This window comes from Syngnathus floridae, chromosome 12 (assembly GCF_059516105.1).
Source record: "Syngnathus floridae isolate MCC-2025c chromosome 12, RoL_Sflo_1.0, whole genome shotgun sequence".
NCBI classification, from domain to species: Eukaryota; Metazoa; Chordata; class Actinopteri; order Syngnathiformes; family Syngnathidae; genus Syngnathus; species Syngnathus floridae.
Genome location: NC_142424.1, coordinates 14,247,119 through 14,269,589, shown reverse-complemented (window position 1 = coordinate 14,269,589; position 22,471 = coordinate 14,247,119). Strand labels below are relative to the sequence as shown.

At 45.6% G+C, this 22,471-nt stretch overlaps 1 protein-coding gene and 2 long non-coding RNA genes across 3 annotated transcripts; all 3 read left to right on the top strand.

Moving 5' to 3' along the window:
- Nucleotides 1-805: 805 nt before the first annotated feature.
- LOC148390142 (uncharacterized) lies at nucleotides 806-3,645 on the top strand. Its single transcript, XR_015861847.1, has 3 exons — nucleotides 806-971; nucleotides 1,095-1,172; nucleotides 3,031-3,645. It is a non-coding gene; the product is annotated as an uncharacterized LOC148390142 (long non-coding RNA).
- A 9,405-nt stretch (nucleotides 3,646-13,050) lies between these two features.
- On the top strand, nucleotides 13,051-16,634 carry LOC148390141 (janus kinase and microtubule-interacting protein 3-like). Its single transcript, XM_088392606.1, has 9 exons — nucleotides 13,051-13,178; nucleotides 13,315-13,419; nucleotides 13,535-13,874; nucleotides 14,096-14,158; nucleotides 14,245-14,361; nucleotides 14,425-14,658; nucleotides 14,779-14,844; nucleotides 14,906-14,974; nucleotides 15,051-16,634. Exons 3-9 carry the CDS (start codon nucleotides 13,806-13,808, stop codon nucleotides 15,276-15,278), a joined length of 846 nt encoding a protein of 281 aa, XP_088248732.1. The 5' UTR covers nucleotides 13,051-13,178; nucleotides 13,315-13,419; nucleotides 13,535-13,805; the 3' UTR covers nucleotides 15,279-16,634.
- Nucleotides 16,635-18,421: 1,787 nt separating this feature from the next.
- On the top strand, nucleotides 18,422-21,261 carry LOC148390140 (uncharacterized). Its single transcript, XR_015861843.1, has 3 exons — nucleotides 18,422-18,587; nucleotides 18,711-18,788; nucleotides 20,647-21,261. It is a non-coding gene; the product is annotated as an uncharacterized LOC148390140 (long non-coding RNA).
- Nucleotides 21,262-22,471: the final 1,210 nt, after the last annotated feature.

Here is a 22,471-nt window from a genome sequence, read left to right as displayed (position 1 = left end):
CTTATTACCAACTTGTATTGATTTAACTAAGCGTTTAATACTTCCTATCAGGTCTCAAGGCAAGATTTGGCAAAATACAGTTTCAGCAAATCCAATTTTGCCAGGGAACAAAAATAGATTAAATAAACTAAATAAGTCTTCTTCCCATTAAATAAATCAGAAAAGTCTGTCTTGTAACCAGTCCTCTTCAAACAAGTAAAGTCTGCCCATTTTGTGCCGTAGATTTTGTGTCTATGCCTAGTATTTAAACAAAATCATAATTTAAACGACTTCTTTCCTTCATTCACTTTGGAAATTTGGAATTGCAGCAAATCGAATTTTGCCAGGGAACAAAAATAGATCAATTAAACTAAATAAGTCTTCTTCCCATTAAATAAATTAAAAAAGTCTGTCTTGTAACCAGTCCTTTTCAAACAAGTAAAGTCTGCCCATTTTGTGCCGTCGATTTTGTGTTAATGCCTAGTATTTATACAAAATCATAATTTAAAGGACTTCATTCCTTCATTCACTTTGGAAATTTGGAATTGCAGCACATCAAATTTTGCCTGGGAAGAAAAGTAGATTAAATAAATTTAATAAGTCTTACTACTTCCCATTAAATAAATTAAATACGTCTTACTTGTTCCCACTCCTTTTCAAAACAGTAGTTTAAAACGAGGGCCCTTCACTCAATCTTTAACCTCAACCCCGCACGTTGTGTTGTATCTGTGAATGTTGGTTGTGGCCAAATGATAGTTTTCTTTCATTCGTTTAGGTTCCAAGAAAACTTGATGTAACTCTACTTTTAACTGCCGTTTCAGATAAGCGGGTATTACGTCGCAGTCATGTGCCGCGGATATGACGTAATTGCCCGAACCTCCGCCAAAATTCAAATCTGTTGGCGCGATGGCCGTGAGCCACTGAGCAGCGACGATTATCAACAGAAATATCTTTATTTTCTGCTTGCAACTGGACCGTCTAGAGCGTACACGGTAAGTAACACTCATTGTGTTTAAGGAGATTTACGTTTGTAATAGCAGAAGTGTAGCCGCGTTGCGTTGTACGTGTGAAAATTGGTCGAGGCGAAATGTTAATGTTTAATTTCATTCCTTTAGGTTCCACGGTGTTTGTTGGCTGCAAGTTTTCCACTGCAAGAAGAGGCTCGTATCATTGACCAGGAGCGAGCTACAATGGTGAGTAGCCATAACATTTATGTTAAACACTTCCTATTTCATGTCTAACAGTACTTGATTTAACAAATAACCATAAATTAATACAGTGTGGGCACTGAAGTTAACATATGTGATTATACTGCCTAATCTGTCACGGAGTAGATTGTTGCAAAGTAATATAAGATCCAAAGTTGTAATTCAGAATAGTTTTCAAAAGAAGGCCATTAGAATTATATACAAGTGTGATTACCCTTAATATAACAACAAGCTATTAATTAAATCACAAATTCTTCAATTCAAAGATTTGGTAGATTATCAGACAAATAATGTCTAACAGTAATTGATTTAACACATCACGATAAGTAGATTGAGTGTGGGCACTCTCAAGTTAACAGATATGATTATACTGCCTAATCTGTTACAGAGTATGTTGTTGCCAAGTAATGTAGAATAGATCCAAAGTAGTAATCCAGAATAGTTTTGAAGAGGCCATTAGAATAATAAACAAATCTGATTACCTTGAACATAATAACAAGCTAAGTGTTTAATATGTCCTATGAAGTCAAAATTGGGCACCATCATGTGGTGAAATTTGGAATTGCATCACATCCAATTTTGCCTGGGAACAAACAGATTAAATAAATCTTAGTTTTGAATAAGCCACTCCTTCTCAAACAAGTAAACTCTGCCCATTTCGCGCAGTAGATGTTCTGTTAATATCTAGTATTTATACAAAGTCATAATTTAAATTGCTTTCAACCTTCATTCATCGGTTCAACCAACATTACTCGCTCTTATTACCAACTTGTATTGATTTAACTAAGCGTTTAATACTTCCTATCAGGTCTCAAGGCAAGATTTGGCAAAATACAATTTCAGCAAATCCAATTTTGCCAGGGAACAAAAATAGATTAAATAAACTAAATAAGTCTTCTTCCCATTAAATAAATCAGAAAAGTCTGTCTTGTAACCAGTCCTCTTCAAACAAGTAAAGTCTGCCCATTTTGTGCCGCAGATTTTGTGTCTATGCCTAGTATTTAAGCAAAATCATAATTTAAAAGACTTCTTTCCTTCATTCACTTTGGAAATTTGGAATTGCAGCAAATCGAATTTTGCCAGGGAACAAAAATAGATCAATTAAACTAAATAAGTCTTCTTCCCATTAAATAAATTAAAAAAGTCTGTCTTGTAACCAGTCCTTTTCAAACAAGTAAAGTCTGCCCATTTTGTGCCGTCGATTTTGTGTTAATGCCTAGTATTTATACAAAATCATAATTTAAAGGACTTCATTCCTTCATTCACTTTGGAAATTTGGAATTGCAGCACATCAAATTTTGCCTGGGAAGAAAAGTAGATTAAATAAATTTAATAAGTCTTACTACTTCCCATTAAATAAATTAAATACGTCTTACTTGTTCCCACTCCTTTTCAAAAAAGTAGTTTAAAACGAGGTCCCTTCACTCAACCTTTAACCCTATTTATTCACCTTCTAGGCTAAGTGTTAAAGGCTAAGTGTTAAAGGCTAAGTGTTAAAGGCTAAGTGTTAAAGGCTAAGTGTTAGAGGCTAAGTGCCAGAGGCTAGGCGCCAGAGGCGAGTTTTTGTGGGCTGAAGTTTTAGTGGGGTTAGTGTGAATACAATCCAAAAGAATACAACAGAATACAATACAATAGAATATAATACATAGATTAAATTCAATAGCTCTTACTACTTCCCATTAAATAAATTAAATACGTCTTACTTGTTCCCAATCCTTTTCAAAAAAGTAGTTTAAAACGAGGGCCCTTCACTCAACCTTTAACCTCAACCCCGCACGTCACATTGTGTTGTATCTGTGAATGTTGGTTGTGGCCAAATGATAGTTTTCTTTCATTCGTTTAGGTTCCACGGTGTTTGTTGGCTATGTTTTCCACTGTCAGAAGGATGAAAATACAAAGTACAACGCTTGGACGTGGGCGAAGACGTCACCGGTGAGTCCTTCCTTCCTATTTATTTACCTTCTAGATGCTAGAGGCTAAGTGTTAGAGGCTAAGTGTTAGAGGCTAAGTGTTAAAGGCAACACAATACGAACAACACAACACAATACGAACAACTCAACACAATATGAACAACACAATATGAACAACACAACACAATACGAACAACACAACACAATACGAACAACACAACACATTACGAACAACACAACACAATACGAACAACACAACGATACTGCACTGAACAACACGATACCGCACTGAGAAACACGATTCCGCACTGAACAACACGATACCGCACTGAACAACACCATGCCGCACTGAACACCATGCCACACTGAACAACACCATCCCGCACTGAACAACACCATGCCGCACTAAACAACACCATGCCGCACTGAACAACACCATGCCTCACTGAACGACACCATGCCGCACTGAAAGACACCATGCCGCACTGAACGACACCATGCCGCACTGAAAGACACCATCCCGCACTGAACACCATGCCGCACTGAACAACACCATCCTGCACTGAACAACACCATCCCGCACTGAACAACACCATGCCGCACTGAACAACATTATGCCGCACTGAACATTATGCCGCACTGAACAACACCATGCCGCACTGAACAACACCATGCCGCACTGAACAACATTATGCCGCACTGAACAACACCATGCCGCACTGAACAACACCATGCCGCACTGAACAACACCATGCCGCACTGAACAACATTATGCCGCACTGAACAACACCATGCCGCACTGAACAACACCATCCTGCACTGAACAACACCATTCCGCATTGAACACCATCCCGCACTGAACAACACCATCCCGCACTGAACAACACCATGCCGCACTGAACAACACCATGCCGCACTGAACAACATTATGCCGCACTGAACAACATTATGCCGCACTGAACAACACCATGCCGCACTGAACAACACCATGCCGCACTGAACAACACCATGCCGCACTGAATAACATTATAACGCACTGAACAACACCATCCCGCACTGAACAACACCATGCCGCACTAAACAACATTATGCCGCACTGAACAACATTATGCCGAAATGAACAACACCATGCCGCACTGAACAACACCATGCCGCACTGAACAACACCATGCCGCACTGAACAACACCATGCCGCACTGAACAACACCATGCCGCACTGAACAACACCATCCCGCATTGAACACCATGCCGCACTGAACAACACCATGCCGCACTGAACAACACCATGCCGCACTGAACAACACCATGCCGCACTGAACAACACCATGCCGCACTGAACAACACCATTCCGCACTGAACAACACCATTCCGCACTGAACAACATTATGCCGCACTGAACAACATTATGCCGCACTGAACAACATTATGCCGCACTGAACAACACCATGCCGCACTGAACAACACCATGCCGCACTGAACAACACCATGCCGCACTGAACAACACGATCCCGCATTGAACAACACCATGCCGCACTGAACAACACCATCCCGCACTGAACAACACCATCCCGCACTGAACAACACCATGCCGCACTGAACAACACCATGCCGCAATGAACAACACCATCCCGCACTGAACAACACCATGCCGCACTGAGCAACACCATGCCGCACTGAGCAACACCATCCCGCACTGAACAACACCATGCCGCACTGAACAACACCATGCCGCACTGAACAACACCATGCCGCATTGAACTACATTACGCTGCACTGAACAACACCATGCCGCACTGAACAACACCATGCCGCATTGAACAACACCATGCCGCATTGAACAACACCATGCCGCATTGAACAACACCATCCTGCACTGAACAACACCATGCCGCATTGAACAACACCATGCCGCATTGAACAACACCATGCCGCACTGAACAACACCATCCCGCACTGAACAACACCATCCCGCATTGAACAACACCATCCCGCACTGAACAACACCATTTTGCACTGAACAACACCATGCCGCACTGAACACCATTCCGCACTGAACAACACCATTCCGCACTGAACAACACCATGCCGCATCGAACAACACCATGCCGCACTGAACAACACCATCCCGCATTGAACAACACCATCCTGCACTGAACAACACCATCCTGCACTGAACAACACCATGCCGCACTGAACAACACCATGTCGCACTGAACAACACCATGCCGCACTGAACAACACCATGCTGCACTGAAAAACACCATGCCGCACTGAACAACACCATGCCGCACTGAACAACACCATCCCGCACTGAACAACACCATGCCGCATTGAACAACACCATGCCGCACTGAACAACATTATGCTGCACTGAACAACATTATGCCGCATTGAACAACACCATGCCGCACTGAACAACACCATCCTGCACTGAACAACACCATCCTGCACTGAACAACACCACCCCGCACTGAACAACACGATCCCGCATTGAACAACACCATCCCGCACTGAACAACACCATGCCGCACTGAACAACACCATGCCGCACTGAACAACACCATTCCGCACTGAACAACACCATGCCGCACTGAACAACACCATGCCGCACTGAACAACACCATGCCGCACTGAACAACATTATGCCGCACTGAACAACACCATGCCGCACTGAACAACACCATCCCGCACTGAACAACACCATGCCGCATTGAACAACACCATGCCGCACTGAACAACACCATCCTGCACTGAACAACACCATCCCGCACTAAACAACACCATGCCGCACTGAACAACATTATGGCGCACTGGACAACATTATGGCGCACTGGACAACACCATGCCGCACTGAACAACACCATGCCGCACTGAACAACACCATGCCGCACTGAACAACACCATGCCGCACTGAACAACATTATGCCGCACTGAACAACACCATGCCGCACTGAACAACACCATGCCGCACTGAACAACACGATCCCGCATTGAACAACACCATCCTGCACTGAACAACACCATGCCGCACTGAACAACACCATGCCGCACTGAACAACACCATGCCGCACTGAACAACACCATGCCGCACTGAACAACACCATCCTGCACTGAACAACACCATCCCGCACTGAACAACACCATGCCGCATTGAACAACACCATGCCGCACTGAACAACACCATCCTGCACTGAACAACACCATCCTGCACTGAACAACACCATCCCGCACTGAACAACACCATGCCGCACTGAACGACATTATGGCGCACTGAACAACATTATGCCGCACTGAACAACACCATGCCGCACTGAACAACACCATGCCGCACTGAACAACACCATGCCGCACTGAACAACATTATGCCGCACTGAACAACATTATGCCGCACTGAACACCATGCCGCACTGAACAACACCATGCCTTACTGAACAACACCATGCCGCACTGAACAACACGACGTCGCACTGAACAACACGACGCCGCACAGAACAACACAACGCCACACAGAATAACACAATACCGCACAGAACAACACAATACCGCACAAACAGTTTTAGATAATATTACGTCGCAGTCATGTGACGCGGACATGACGTCAATAGGCGGAACTCACGGCAAAATTATAATCCGTGGGCGTGGCTTGCAACAGGAAGTAGGAAAGCGGCAATTCTGGCAAACAAGACACAGCGGTTAGTAACACGATGACTAACAAGGCAAATATTTTTGTTTTCAGCTTGCAACTTGACCGTCTAGAGCGTACAAGGTAATTACAACTGTTTTTTTTGAGCCCTGAAAAGCGAGGGAGTGTGGCGTTTGGGAGGAATGTCGAACTCGGCGTCTGCTTCCAGCCACAGACGCCAAATTTCGACGATTATTTCGACTGGTCAACGGTTGTAAATTATTGCGTTGACTAAAAACTTTATTTAACTCTACTCTTAACTTTGCCGTTTCAGATATGCGGGTATTACACCGCGGAAATGACGTCAATAGGCTGAACTCTCGCCAAAATTCAAATCTGTGGGCGCAATGGCCTTGAGCGAGACACCGGATACAAACACGACGATTATCAACAGAAATATCTTTATTTTCTGCTTGCAAGTGGACCGTCTAGAGCGTACACGGTAAGTACAACTCATTGTGTTTAAAAAGATTTACGTTTGTGTAGTTTGCGTTGCGTTGTATCTGTGAATGTTGGTTGAGGCTAAATGTTAATGTTTAATTTCATTCCTTTAGGTTCCACGGTGTTTGTTGGCTGTATGTTTTCCACTGCAAGAAGAGGCTCGTATCATTGACCAGCAGGAGCTACAATGGTGAGTACCCCTTTCGTCTTCCATTTATGTTAAACACTTCCTATTTCATGTCTAACAGTACTCGATTTAACAAATAACCATAAATAAATACAGTGTGGGCAGTCAAGTTAACATATGTGATTATCCTGCCTAATATGTTTATCACAAATATGTCACTAATTACTAATATGTTTATTTGTTTATCACAACACCTTTGGACCTTCAGCAATCGATTATTTCCCTTCATCTACATAGAGACAGAACGATGGTGTCTTAAACATCTCATTCATTTCACCAAATAACTTCACGCAGGTGGATAACGGCCGTCTCGGTCACGCTATGTTGCGTGATGCAGTTTTGAAGAACCAAATGCATTTATTCAATGAATAAGTCAAGCTAGTTCTATGTTTATGATGTTGTAAGTTACGGTACCGATTGAAGTTGAGTTCGAAGCCAGTGGAAAACAGCGCTGCGTTTGTGCTCTCCAGGTACAAATGTGATCTCTGACTGACGACCGGGCGAGACTCGAGTAAGAGATGTCCAAACGAGCTCCGGCAGGGCGGGCCAAGGCGGAGCGAACAGACGCCCTTCAGGCCACCAATGACGAGCTGAGAACCACACTGATGGACGTCCAGTTAGAACTTCAGCAGGAGAAGAACAAGGTGAAAACCTCAACAGACAGACACTGCCTGCCTCCCTGCCTGCCTCCCTGCCTGCCTCCCTCCCTCCCAGTTTTCCCGATGTAGATTAGACATGCGTGTGCCATGACTGTGTCAGCCTACATCAACAAATGCACCGAGGACGTCAGCACCACTAAGAATATCATCACCCGGGGCAACCAACGACCCTGGATGACTGAGGAGGTACGTCAAACGCTACGAGCGCGGAACTCTGCCTTCAAGTCTGGCGACAAGGAGACACTGAGGACAGCGAGAGCCAACTTGAACCGTGCCATCAGGATAGCGAAGCGAGACCGCAGTCGAAAATTTCAGGATCGTTTCCACAACGTCAAAAACATCAGGAGTATGTGGCAAGGCATACGGGCGATTACAGACTACAACTCACCCTCCCCCCCCTGGTGGGTGTAGTTGATGCTGACTTTCTAAATGGTCTAAATAACTTCTTTGGGAGGTTCGAGGCACTAAACGGCACTCCAGCAGTTAAAACTGTCCCCCATCAGGAAGAGGAGGTACTCTGCCTTGACTCCGCCGATGTGTTGAAGACCCTGAGGAGAGTCAACCCCTGTAAGGCCCCTGGCCCCGACAACATTCCTGGGCGTGTGTTCAGGGAATGTGCAAGTCATCTGGCTGGGGTCATCACAGACATTTTTAACACCTCGCTGGGCCAAGCCAAAGTGCCGGCGTGCTTTAAGACTGCCTCCATCATTCCGGTGCCGAAGAAACCTCAAATCACCTCATTTAATGATTACCGGCCTGTTGCACTGACTCCGGTTATGATGAAGTGCTTCGAAAGGCTGCTTAAAGGTCACATCGTTTCCAGACTCCCCCTATTATTTGACCCGTTCCAGTTTGCCGACCGGCAAAACCGCTCCACTCAGGACGCCATCTCCTCCGTTCTTCACCTGAGCCTGGCTCACCTGGAGGAGAAGAACACCCATGTGCGGATGCTGTTCCTGGACTTCAGCTCAGCGTTTAACACCATCATCCCACAGCATCTGGTAGGAAAATTGGAACACCTGGGCTTCAACACCCCCCTTCGCAACTGGCTGCTAGACTTCCTCACCAACAGACCTCAGTCAGTCCGGGTCGGACAGAACACCTCTGATGTCATCACCCTCAGCACAGGCTCCCCTCAGGGCTGCGTCCTGAGCCCCCTGCTGTTCACCCTGATGACACACGACTGCGTCCTCAGGTTCACCACCAATCACATCGTGAAGTCAGCAGACGACACAACGGTGGTGGGGCTCATCAGAGACAACAACGACCTGGACTACAGAGAGGAGGTGGAGCAGCTGGTGGGCTGGTGCAGAGAAAACAGCCTGATCCTGAATGAGGAGAAGATGAAGGAGATCATCGTCGACTTCAGGAGAAAACAGCCTCACCACGCTCCACTGATCATCAACAGCTCAGCTGTGGAGGTGGTCAGCAGCACCAAATTCCTGGGGGTCCACATCACAGAAGACCTCACCTGGACTATGAACACTACGGCACTGGTCAAGAGGGCACAGAAGCGCTTGTACTTACAGCGGAGGATGAGGAGAGCCCACCTGCCCCCACCCATCATGAGGACGTTCTACAGGAGCACCATAGAGAGCATTCTGACAAGCTGTCTCTCTGTGTGGTGTGGAGGCTGCACCGCCTCCGATTGGAAGAACGTGAGGAGAGTGGTGAGGACAGCAGAGAGGATCATAGGGGCTCCTCTTCCCTCCATTCAGGACATTTCATCTCAGCGCTGCATGTCCCGTGCCCGTAACATCATCAATGACCCATCACACCCCCACCATGGACTGTTCTCCCTGCTGCCCTCTGGGAAGAGGTTTGCAGCATCCGCTGCAGGTCCACCAGGTTCTGCAACAGCGTTTTCCCTGCTGTCATCAGACTGTTGAACACTAGAACTGTTGAGCTCTAAACTGAACTCTGCATCACACATTCACAGAACTGTATGACACTACGGACCTCTATCTTGCACTATCTCGCACTACCAACTTTACTGAACTTGTATAAACCCTTTAAATAGAAGTTTAATACATGGTTTAGCATTCCTCTGCACACTCTTGAATACTGTTTTGCCTACTTGCACTATTGCATAATTATCACTGCTGCACTTTATACTTATTTTTAATATATATATATATATATATATATAGTATATGTATATATATATATTTTCATAGGATATGTTACTTCTATTCAACTGCAATATCACTACTTTGTTGTAAGACGTATGCAACGGAATTTCGTTTTGTATGCACCATGTGCAGACAAGATGACAATAAAGTTTGTCTAAGTCTAAGTCTAAGTCATGTCAGGTCAGCTGTCTGGAGAGAGAGAGAAGTCAGGACCTGCGGGCGGAGCACCACCGTGCCACCGCCGCCATGACGGAACTCAAAAGCAAACTCCATGAGGAGAAGCAGAAAGAGTTAGCCATTACCAGGGAGACATTACTGCGGCAGCATGAAATGGAGCTGATGAGAGTGATCAAAATCAAGATGGAGAGATCCAGCGACTGAATGCCTTGGTCCTCAGCCTGAGGGACGGCTCCATGGACAAGGTGATCCGCTCTATCCGTGTCTGACTATCCGCACGCCACGTCGGGCTTCGATGCGGCCGCTACCGTATTGTGTAGCTTGTCCCCAGTAAGCGTCGCGGCGCTCCGTTGCGGTCTCAATGGCCCGGTGTGGCGCAATGTCTGCTCAGGTGAGGAGGGGGGGGCGCTTTGCTGGCGGAGGTGGAGGAGACGCGGCGGTGTCGGGAGACCGAGCGGTGTCGCCTCCACCAGGAGCGCGGAAGAAGCCCTGGCAGCGGCCCAGCAGGCCTGGCAGTCCCGAGCGGCCGAGCTCCGATCGGCTCATCACCAGCATCGGGAGGAGCTGAGCCGAACCAAGAGAGACTGCGAGAGGGAGATCCGCCGACTGGTAGGACTGATCAGATGCGCGGTGCGTGGCTATGTTCCCAATTTCGTTGTATACCTGCAGTGCAATGACACCTAAGGCATTCTATTCTATTCTATTTCACAAGAAGAAAATGTCCGGTTGCTCGCTTCGCTTTTGTCACAGCAAAGGTGTTCTAGTCGATTCAAGAAAAAAAATTGGCCGGTTGCTCTCTTTGTTTTTGTCACAATTCTGGCAAATGAGTTTGCCCGCCTGCCTGAGCGCTCCCCGTTTGTACATCCAGACGGATGAGATCAAGCTGAAAGACAGAGCGGTTAGTGTTTTGGATGAAGCCCTGGGGCCGGCCACGTCCACCGCCTTCAGCTGCAGACTCAGGCTGCCGAGCAGCAGATCGCTGCCCTGAGGGATTCCCAAAGGGCGGGCCTAAACTACCCTGGAAGTGGGGTCAACGCCGCTACTAGCAATCCTCTTCATTGCGTAAGCCACCTCATCACACACTTGCAGTACGCATGACTTAGTTCGTTGCTGGAGGAAGGTAGCACAAAAACAGTTTTGAACTTTGAACGAGTGCTTGTGTGTGTGTGTTGCGGGGCGTTTTCAGTCTCAGGAGGATCGGGACACGCGACGGTTTCATCTGAAAATCGCTGAGCTCAGCGCAGTCATCAGGAACCTGGAGGATCGAAACGCCCTGCTTTCTGAAGAGCGCAATGAACTGGTAATTTATTGACGGCACGCTTGAAGGTTTGCGCTACGTTTGATGCGCGCCATCCAGCGAGGCACCCATTGCGCTTGCTTATTAGTTGAGCGGCGCGTCGAGTCGGTTGCCTGGTAGATGTCTTTTATTGGGAGCCAAAGCCACGATTCCGTTCAAACCGATGCAAAAGGAATGGATACGTTCTGGCCCGCGTGTTGTGCGTCTTTCACATCCCGCACTTCATGCTTGCAGCTAAAGCGACTGAGAGAAACAGAAAGCCAGTTTCTGCCACTCCTGTACAAAAACAAACGCCTGAGCAGGAAGAATGAAGAACTCTCGCTGGTGCTGTGTCGCCTTGAAAACAAAGTGCGCTTTGTCACCCAGGAGAACGAGGAGATGGCAAGCTTGGTAAGTCGACGCGGACAACGGCGGCGTGCCAACAGAGTCCACTGCATTTGTGTTCCACAGAGAAGGCCTAGTTCGCTCAATGACCTGGACCGCGGTTGCGGCCAGCAGGACGGTGAAATGGAGTTCCTTCAAGTTGTGGAGCAGCGGCACATCATCGACGACTTGTCCAAGGTCTTCAGGCAGGCGACTCGGTGCACGTACGGCAGCGCCACGCTCGCTCGCTGTCGCCAGGAAACCTTTTGCGTCCAAAGCTTGGCCGGCGGCCGCCATCCAAAAAATTGGCCCCTTAAATTTCGACCTTTCAAGCAGGAGCATTGTGCGCACGCGTTTGAACACGCTTTAGACTTGTTTTGCCGTTTTCAGCAGCTCAAAGCTCCCGTTTTGTCAGCGCCTTTGCCACTCGCTGTGCGCTGAAAACGACGGACTTGCCCGGCTGCTCAGCCCGTCAACCATGAGCCGCGAGCGCGACATCATTGTCCGTAGGCAGCTAGTGGCAAAATGCACCCTGTTAGAGTTGCGCTCGCTCCAACTTATTTTGCAAGAACCACACGGGAGACAAGTAAGTTCTTTTGGACACCTGCAGGTGGAGAGTCCATCCGTTGTACGAATGAAGTCTGACTCTCGGCTCCTGCACGAGCATTTTAATTAAGAGAAACAGGGTGGGTGTAAGAGTGGATTGAATAGAGGAAGCCCTTGACCTCTAGTCAAAACATAGCAAGGGGTGTTTTACGACTTTGTGTAGGAAGGGATAAGCGATAGGGATAAATAAGGGATAAATAATATTATTTATTACAGGTTGCAGTCAAAGTCAAAGCAACATAATGATACGATAAAGATAATCTGGAAAACCCTGACACACCCTGTAGTTGTCACTTTTGGAAAAGACGAGCGTCCCTCCAATCATCGCCGGTGACGTGTTTTTCAGGCTCTGGAGACAGGAGCTCATGTCAGAAATGTCATTGTGAGTCGCGTTTGTTTCTGCGCCGGAGCCGTTCGTTCCCTTTGCATCCAAAGAATCTCAAAGGCGGATTATTTGTGTCGACAGGAGAGAGATTTGCTGCTACGATACCGACGTCGAGAATCTCTGAGGAGGAACAAAGCGTGAGGTCCTGCAAGGTGGGTCTGTTTGTTTGCGGCTGCTTGGTGTTGCGGAAGATGAAATGGCCTTTTTCTCGCTATCGTTCCTCTCGTCGATTCATCGTGAGGTGTCGCTTCAGTTTGTTCAGAGAGATGTTTGCTTCCGCGCCCGCAGGTCATCAGAACATTTTACGGCTACGACGAAGACGTGTTGGTGGACTCGGACGGATCGTCCTTGTCTTTTCACACCGACAGAACCCCCGACACGGAACCCGAAGAGGTAGCCCGCCATTTCTGCCAGCGTATTGGCACCAAACATTCCTCTTCAGCCTGGAATCGGACTCGTCTTTGCGTCGCGGGTGCTTTGTCGCCGGTCTGACTGATTCTGGTACGAGTGCTGTGTTGCATTGGTGTGTGCATGAAGAGGCGGAGCTTCGCTACCGCCAGCTGACGCAAGAATATCAAGCGCTGCAACGAGCCTACGCTCTGCTAGCCCAGACCAGCGAAGGGGACTACGACGCCGAGAAGGAGATCAAGGTGGCGCCCCTTCCCGCAACCCCCGGCCGGGTCGCAGCCTCCCCGTTCTCACCCAGCCTCGGGTGTTCTCTGGTCTGAAAGGAGGAGGAGGAGCCTCCCTCCTCCTCCTTTCAGACCAGAGAAAAGCTGATGGTAGAAATGGGTCACTATCAAAGCAGAGTAGCAGATCTGGAGTCAGCGCTGAAGCAACAAGGACAGGTAAGCTCATCAATGAGCACACCTTTTTCTCAGACAAAATAGCTACATTCTTCAGTCACTCATCCGTCTGGCATTACTGGACCAACCCCCCCCCCCCCCCCCCCCCGAACGTGGCTGGGAAAATGCGGAGAAAAGCAAATGTCATTTTCCAGTCAACCAAAGAATTTGTGGATGAAAATGACACAACATTCCAAAGCTGTCCACGCGTTTGTCTCTTCTAGAATGTCAAGTGGGTGGAGGAGAAGCAGCTGCTGCGTCAGAGCAATCAGCAGTTGGCCGAAAAGGTGACGGAAAGAAAGGCGCTGGGCGGAGTCGCTTGGCGTCACACCTGTCGGGAAGCCCCGCAGATGAGGTCTGACTGTCTTTTCAGGTCAGGCGGATGGAGGCGGAAGAAGCGCGTCTGAAAGAGCACATCCAGGATATCCGAGACCAAAACGAACTGCTTGAGTTCCGCATCCTGGAGCTGGAGGTGGGAAGACTCGCACAAGCGTGTTGAGGCCAGAGATGTGACGGACGGACGGACGGACGGATGCATGCCTCTGCCTTTCAGGAGAGGGAGTGGCGCTCCCCCGTCTTGAAGTTTCTGCAAGTCCGTTTCCCAGACGGCCTCAGCCCTTTGCAGATCTACTGCGAGGCCGAGGGCGTGAGCGTACGTAAGGCGTCCCTCGCAACCCTAACCTTAACCCGAGGTCCCAGAACACCTTACATTGCTCCTTGCGCCTTTCCCCCGGACATCGTCATCAGTGATCTGATGAAGAAGCTGGACATCCTGGGCTATAACGCCGTAAGTGTATGTCGAACTCCTTATGTTCGCACTCCACGAGACTCGGCGGCTCAAATGTGACTTTTGGAAGGCTTTGCGCTGAAAGAAGCTTGTTGACGCTGTGCCTTTGGGCTCTTGCAGAATCTCACCAACGAGGAGCAGGTGGTCGTGATTCACGCCAGGACCCTTCTCACCCTAGCCGAGAAGGTAACGCGCACGTCCACGCACGCTCTCGCATTCTGCTTATGTGACAGCAGCCTTTCCTCAGTGGTTAGAATACATCAAAGTGACCAAGTCAGCACTTCAACAGAAGATGTTGGACATTGAAAGTGAGAAGGTAGACAGACATGCGACATCAGCCAAGGGGAACTCCGGCAATGTACCCCAACAATTCTGACCTTGAGCTGTGCTAGGATATGTTCTGCAAGCAGAAGGGCTACCTGGATGAAGAGTTGGACTTCAGGAAGTGTTCCATGGACCAGGCTCATAAGGTAAGCCGCCCTCAAATCTCCCGCCGGACCACTGATGGACGAGGATTGCGGCCCAGAGGATCCTGGAGCTGGAGGCCATGTTGTACGAGGCGCTACCGCAGCGGGACTGCCCCGCCACGGACGGCGAAAAAGCCAGCCACGCTGGCGTGAATGACGTGCTGACGGCGGATCAGAGTGCGTGTTGGCTTCACTTGAGTTCAATTTGGTATTTTGGTCAAAAGCGCATGTGGTGAAATTCCACAAAGTAGGATGGGCAAACACATTTCTTTAAACTATGAGTGTCAATTGGGCTCTCGAAATGGCAGGGAAAAGATGCACAGCAAAACGAAAATACGTAGATGAACACAGGACGTTTTAATCAGAGTGGGAAAGTTTCTATTTTTTGTTGAACGTGATGGCAAACCATTCTGCCTGATATGTCAGACCTCAGCGCATTTCAAAGATTCAAATCTTCAGCGCCATGCACTTCAGCTCACTCCATGCTAACATTGATCAGGCGTCGAACCCGCAACATCATGCTTAAGAGGTGGCCATGCTAACCAGTGCGCCATTATGTCAACGCATAATAACTAAGTCTACTGATCAAAACAGCGGTTACTATATGACGTCGCTACGTCGTGGTCACGTGACGCAGACAAGACGTCAATGGACGTGGGCAGAGTTAACTTGTTTAAAAGGGAGTGGGCAGAAGAAATATTTAATTTATTTAAATCTATTTTGAGTGCACACCATTATGCCAATGCATAACAACTGTAAATCTACTAAACAAAACAGCGGTTGCTATATGACATCTGCCACGTCGTGGTCACGTGACATACGTGACGTCGATGGGCGTAACTTTCGCCGGAATTCAAATCCGCGGGGAGAGTTAACTTGTTTAAAAGAGAGTGGGCAGAAGAATTATTTAATTTATTTAAATCTATTTGGTGTGTGCGCCATTATGTCAATGCATAACAACTGTAAGTCTACTAAACAAAACAGCGGTTGCTATATGACGTCTGCCACGTCGTGGTCACGTGACGCGGACGTGACGTCGACGCCTACTTTACATCCCACCGATCACAGGACCCCTCGGCTGCATAACCGTGCCCCCTTCCCAACCAATCGGATTTGCTATACGCGAAAACGACGCCAATGGAAAGAGCTTCCGCCCAAATTTAAATCCGTGGGCGTGGCTCGCAGCAGGAAGTAGGAAAATGGCGGCGATGTTGACAAAGACACAGCGGATGGTAACATACGACTAACAAGAGAAATATTTTTATTTTCTGCTCGCAACTGGACCGTCCAGAGCGTACACGGTAAGTACAACTCATCGTTTTTAAAAAGAAGTACTTTTGTTGCCCTGAAAAGCGAGTGAGCGTGGCGTTTGTGGGGGGACGTCGAATTTCGACGATTCTTTCTGGTCAACGGTTGTAAATGATTGTGTTGATTAAAAAAGAAAACTTGATGTAACTCTACTTTTAACTGCCGTTTCAGATAGATTTGGAATTGCATCACATCCAATTTTGCCTAGAGCGTACACGGTAAGTAACACTCGTTGTGTTTAAGGAGATTTACGTTTGTAATAGCAGAAGTGTAGCCGCGTTGCGTTGTACGTGTGAATGTTGGTCCAGGCGAAATGTTAATGTTTAATTTCATTCCTTTAGGTTCCACGGTGTTTGTTGGCTGCAAGTTTTCCACTGCAAGAAGAGGCTCATATCATTGACCAGGAGCGAGCTACAATGGTGAGTAGCCATAACATTTATGTTTAACACTTCCTATTTCATGTCTAACAGTACTTGATTTAACAAATAACCATAAATAAATACAGTGTGGGCACTGAAGTTAACATATGTGATTATACTGCCTAATCTGTCACCGAGTAGATTGTTGCAAAGTAATATAAGATCCAAAGTTGTAATTCAGAATAGTTTTCAAAAGAAGGCCATTAGAATTATATACAAGTCTGATTACCCTGAACAAGCTATTAATTAAATCACAAATTCTTCAATTCAAAGATTTGGTAGATTATCAGACAAATAATGTCTAACAGTAATTGATTTAACACATCACGATAAGTAGATTGAGTGTGGGCACTCTCAAGTTAACAGATATGATTATACTGCCTAATCTGTTACAGAGTATGTTGTTGCCAAGTAATGTAGAATAGATCCAAAGTAGTAATCCAGAATAGTTTTGAAGAGGCCATTAGAATAATAAACAAATCTGATTACCTTGAACATAATAACAAGCTAAGTGTTTAATATGTCCAATGAAGTCAAAATTGGGCACCATCATGTGGTGAAATTTGGAATTGCATCACATCCAATTTTGCCTGGGAACAAACAGATTAAATAAATCTTAGTTTTGAATAAGCCACTCCTTCTCAAACAAGTAAACTCTGCCCATTTCGCGCAGTAGATGTTCTGTTAATATCTAGTATTTATACAAAGTCATAATTTAAATTGCTTTCAACCTTCATTCATCGGTTCAACCAACATTACTCGCTCTTATTACCAACTTGTATTGATTTAACTAAGCGTTTAATACTTCCTATCAGGTCTCAAGGCAAGATTTGGCAAAATACAGTTTCAGCAAATCCAATTTTGCCAGGGAACAAAAATAGATTAAATAAACTAAATAAGTCTTCTTCCCATTAAATAAATCAGAAAAGTCTGTCTTGTAACCAGTCCTCTTCAAACAAGTAAAGTCTGCCCATTTTGTGCCGTAGATTTTGTGTCTATGCCTAGTATTTAAACAAAATCATAATTTAAACGACTTCTTTCCTTCATTCACTTTGGAAATTTGGAATTGCAGCAAATCGAATTTTGCCAGGGAACAAAAATAGATCAATTAAACTAAATAAGTCTTCTTCCCATTAAATAAATTAAAAAAGTCTGTCTTGTAACCAGTCCTTTTCAAACAAGTAAAGTCTGCCCATTTTGTGCCGTCGATTTTGTGTTAATGCCTAGTATTTATACAAAATCATAATTTAAAGGACTTCATTCCTTCATTCACTGTGGAAATTTGGAATTGCAGCACATCAAATTTTGCCTGGGAAGAAAAGTAGATTAAATAAATTTAATAAGTCTTACTACTTCCCATTAAATAAATTAAATACGTCTTACTTGTTCCCACTCCTTTTCAAAACAGTAGTTTAAAACGAGGGCCCTTCACTCAATCTTTAACCTCAACCCCGCACGTTGTGTTGTATCTGTGAATGTTGGTTGTGGCCAAATGATAGTTTTCTTTCATTCGTTTAGGTTCCAAGAAAACTTGATGTAACTCTACTTTTAACTGCCGTTTCAGATAAGCGGGTATTACGTCGCAGTCATGTGCCGCGGATATGACGTAATTGCCCGAACCTCCGCCAAAATTCAAATCTGTTGGCGCGATGGCCGTGAGCCACTGAGCAGCGACGATTATCAACAGAAATATCTTTATTTTCTGCTTGCAACTGGACCGTCTAGAGCGTACACGGTAAGTAACACTCATTGTGTTTAAGGAGATTTACGTTTGTAATAGCAGAAGTGTAGCCGCGTTGCGTTGTACGTGTGAAAATTGGTCGAGGCGAAATGTTAATGTTTAATTTCATTCCTTTAGGTTCCACGGTGTTTGTTGGCTGCAAGTTTTCCACTGCAAGAAGAGGCTCGTATCATTGACCAGGAGCGAGCTACAATGGTGAGTAGCCATAACATTTATGTTAAACACTTCCTATTTCATGTCTAACAGTACTTGATTTAACAAATAACCATAAATTAATACAGTGTGGGCACTGAAGTTAACATATGTGATTATACTGCCTAATCTGTCACGGAGTAGATTGTTGCAAAGTAATATAAGATCCAAAGTTGTAATTCAGAATAGTTTTCAAAAGAAGGCCATTAGAATTATATACAAGTGTGATTACCCTTAATATAACAACAAGCTATTAATTAAATCACAAATTCTTCAATTCAAAGATTTGGTAGATTATCAGACAAATAATGTCTAACAGTAATTGATTTAACACATCACGATAAGTAGATTGAGTGTGGGCACTCTCAAGTTAACAGATATGATTATACTGCCTAATCTGTTACAGAGTATGTTGTTGCCAAGTAATGTAGAATAGATCCAAAGTAGTAATCCAGAATAGTTTTGAAGAGGCCATTAGAATAATAAACAAATCTGATTACCTTGAACATAATAACAAGCTAAGTGTTTAATATGTCCTATGAAGTCAAAATTGGGCACCATCATGTGGTGAAATTTGGAATTGCATCACATCCAATTTTGCCTGGGAACAAACAGATTAAATAAATCTTAGTTTTGAATAAGCCACTCCTTCTCAAACAAGTAAACTCTGCCCATTTCGCGCAGTAGATGTTCTGTTAATATCTAGTATTTATACAAAGTCATAATTTAAATTGCTTTCAACCTTCATTCATCGGTTCAACCAACATTACTCGCTCTTATTACCAACTTGTATTGATTTAACTAAGCGTTTAATACTTCCTATCAGGTCTCAAGGCAAGATTTGGCAAAATACAATTTCAGCAAATCCAATTTTGCCAGGGAACAAAAATAGATTAAATAAACTAAATAAGTCTTCTTCCCATTAAATAAATCAGAAAAGTCTGTCTTGTAACCAGTCCTCTTCAAACAAGTAAAGTCTGCCCATTTTGTGCCGTAGATTTTGTGTCTATGCCTAGTATTTAAGCAAAATCATAATTTAAAAGACTTCTTTCCTTCATTCACTTTGGAAATTTGGAATTGCAGCAAATCGAATTTTGCCAGGGAACAAAAATAGATCAATTAAACTAAATAAGTCTTCTTCCCATTAAATAAATTAAAAAAGTCTGTCTTGTAACCAGTCCTTTTCAAACAAGTAAAGTCTGCCCATTTTGTGCCGTCGATTTTGTGTTAATGCCTAGTATTTATACAAAATCATAATTTAAAGGACTTCATTCCTTCATTCACTTTGGAAATTTGGAATTGCAGCACATCAAATTTTGCCTGGGAAGAAAAGTAGATTAAATAAATTTAATAAGTCTTACTACTTCCCATTAAATAAATTAAATACGTCTTACTTGTTCCCACTCCTTTTCAAAAAAGTAGTTTAAAACGAGGTCCCTTCACTCAACCTTTAACCCTATTTATTCACCTTCTAGGCTAAGTGTTAAAGGCTAAGTGTTAAAGGCTAAGTGTTAAAGGCTAAGTGTTAAAGGCTAAGTGTTAGAGGCTAAGTGCCAGAGGCTAGGCGCCAGAGGCGAGTTTTTGTGGGCTGAAGTTTTAGTGGGGTTAGTGTGAATACAATCCAAAAGAATACAACAGAATACAATACAATAGAATATAATACATAGATTAAATTCAATAGCTCTTACTACTTCCCATTAAATAAATTAAATACGTCTTACTTGTTCCCAATCCTTTTCAAAAAAGTAGTTTAAAACGAGGGCCCTTCACTCAACCTTTAACCTCAACCCCGCACGTCACATTGTGTTGTATCTGTGAATGTTGGTTGTGGCCAAATGATAGTTTTCTTTCATTCGTTTAGGTTCCACGGTGTTTGTTGGCTATGTTTTCCACTGTCAGAAGGATGAAAATACAAAGTACAACGCTTGGACGTGGGCGAAGACGTCACCGGTGAGTCCTTCCTTCCTATTTATTTACCTTCTAGATGCTAGAGGCTAAGTGTTAGAGGCTAAGTGTTAGAGGCTAAGTGTTAAAGGCAACACAATACGAACAACACAACACAATACGAACAACTCAACACAATATGAACAACACAATATGAACAACACAACACAATACGAACAACACAACACAATACGAACAACACAACACATTACGAACAACACAACACAATACGAACAACACAACGATACTGCACTGAACAACACGATACCGCACTGAGAAACACGATTCCGCACTGAACAACACGATACCGCACTGAACAACACCATGCCGCACTGAACACCATGCCACACTGAACAACACCATCCCGCACTGAACAACACCATGCCGCACTAAACAACACCATGCCGCACTGAACAACACCATGCCTCACTGAACGACACCATGCCGCACTGAAAGACACCATGCCGCACTGAACGACACCATGCCGCACTGAAAGACACCATCCCGCACTGAACACCATGCCGCACTGAACAACACCATCCTGCACTGAACAACACCATCCCGCACTGAACAACACCATGCCGCACTGAACAACATTATGCCGCACTGAACATTATGCCGCACTGAACAACACCATGCCGCACTGAACAACACCATGCCGCACTGAACAACATTATGCCGCACTGAACAACACCATGCCGCACTGAACAACACCATGCCGCACTGAACAACACCATGCCGCACTGAACAACATTATGCCGCACTGAACAACACCATGCCGCACTGAACAACACCATCCTGCACTGAACAACACCATTCCGCATTGAACACCATCCCGCACTGAACAACACCATCCCGCACTGAACAACACCATGCCGCACTGAACAACACCATGCCGCACTGAACAACATTATGCCGCACTGAACAACATTATGCCGCACTGAACAACACCATGCCGCACTGAACAACACCATGCCGCACTGAACAACACCATGCCGCACTGAATAACATTATAACGCACTGAACAACACCATCCCGCACTGAACAACACCATGCCGCACTGAACAACATTATGCCGCACTGAACAACATTATGCCGAAATGAACAACACCATGCCGCACTGAACAACACCATGCCGCACTGAACAACACCATGCCGCACTGAACAACACCATGCCGCACTGAACAACACCATGCCGCACTGAACAACACCATCCCGCATTGAACACCATGCCGCACTGAACAACACCATGCCGCACTGAACAACACCATGCCGCACTGAACAACACCATGCCGCACTGAACAACACCATGCCGCACTGAACAACACCATTCCGCACTGAACAACACCATTCCGCACTGAACAACATTATGCCGCACTGAACAACATTATGCCGCACTGAACAACATTATGCCGCACTGAACAACACCATGCCGCACTGAACAACACCATGCCGCACTGAACAACACCATGCCGCACTGAACAACACGATCCCGCATTGAACAACACCATGCCGCACTGAACAACACCATCCCGCACTGAACAACACCATCCCGCACTGAACAACACCATGCCGCACTGAACAACACCATGCCGCAATGAACAACACCATCCCGCACTGAACAACACCATGCCGCACTGAGCAACACCATGCCGCACTGAGCAACACCATCCCGCACTGAACAACACCATGCCGCACTGAACAACACCATGCCGCACTGAACAACACCATGCCGCACTGAA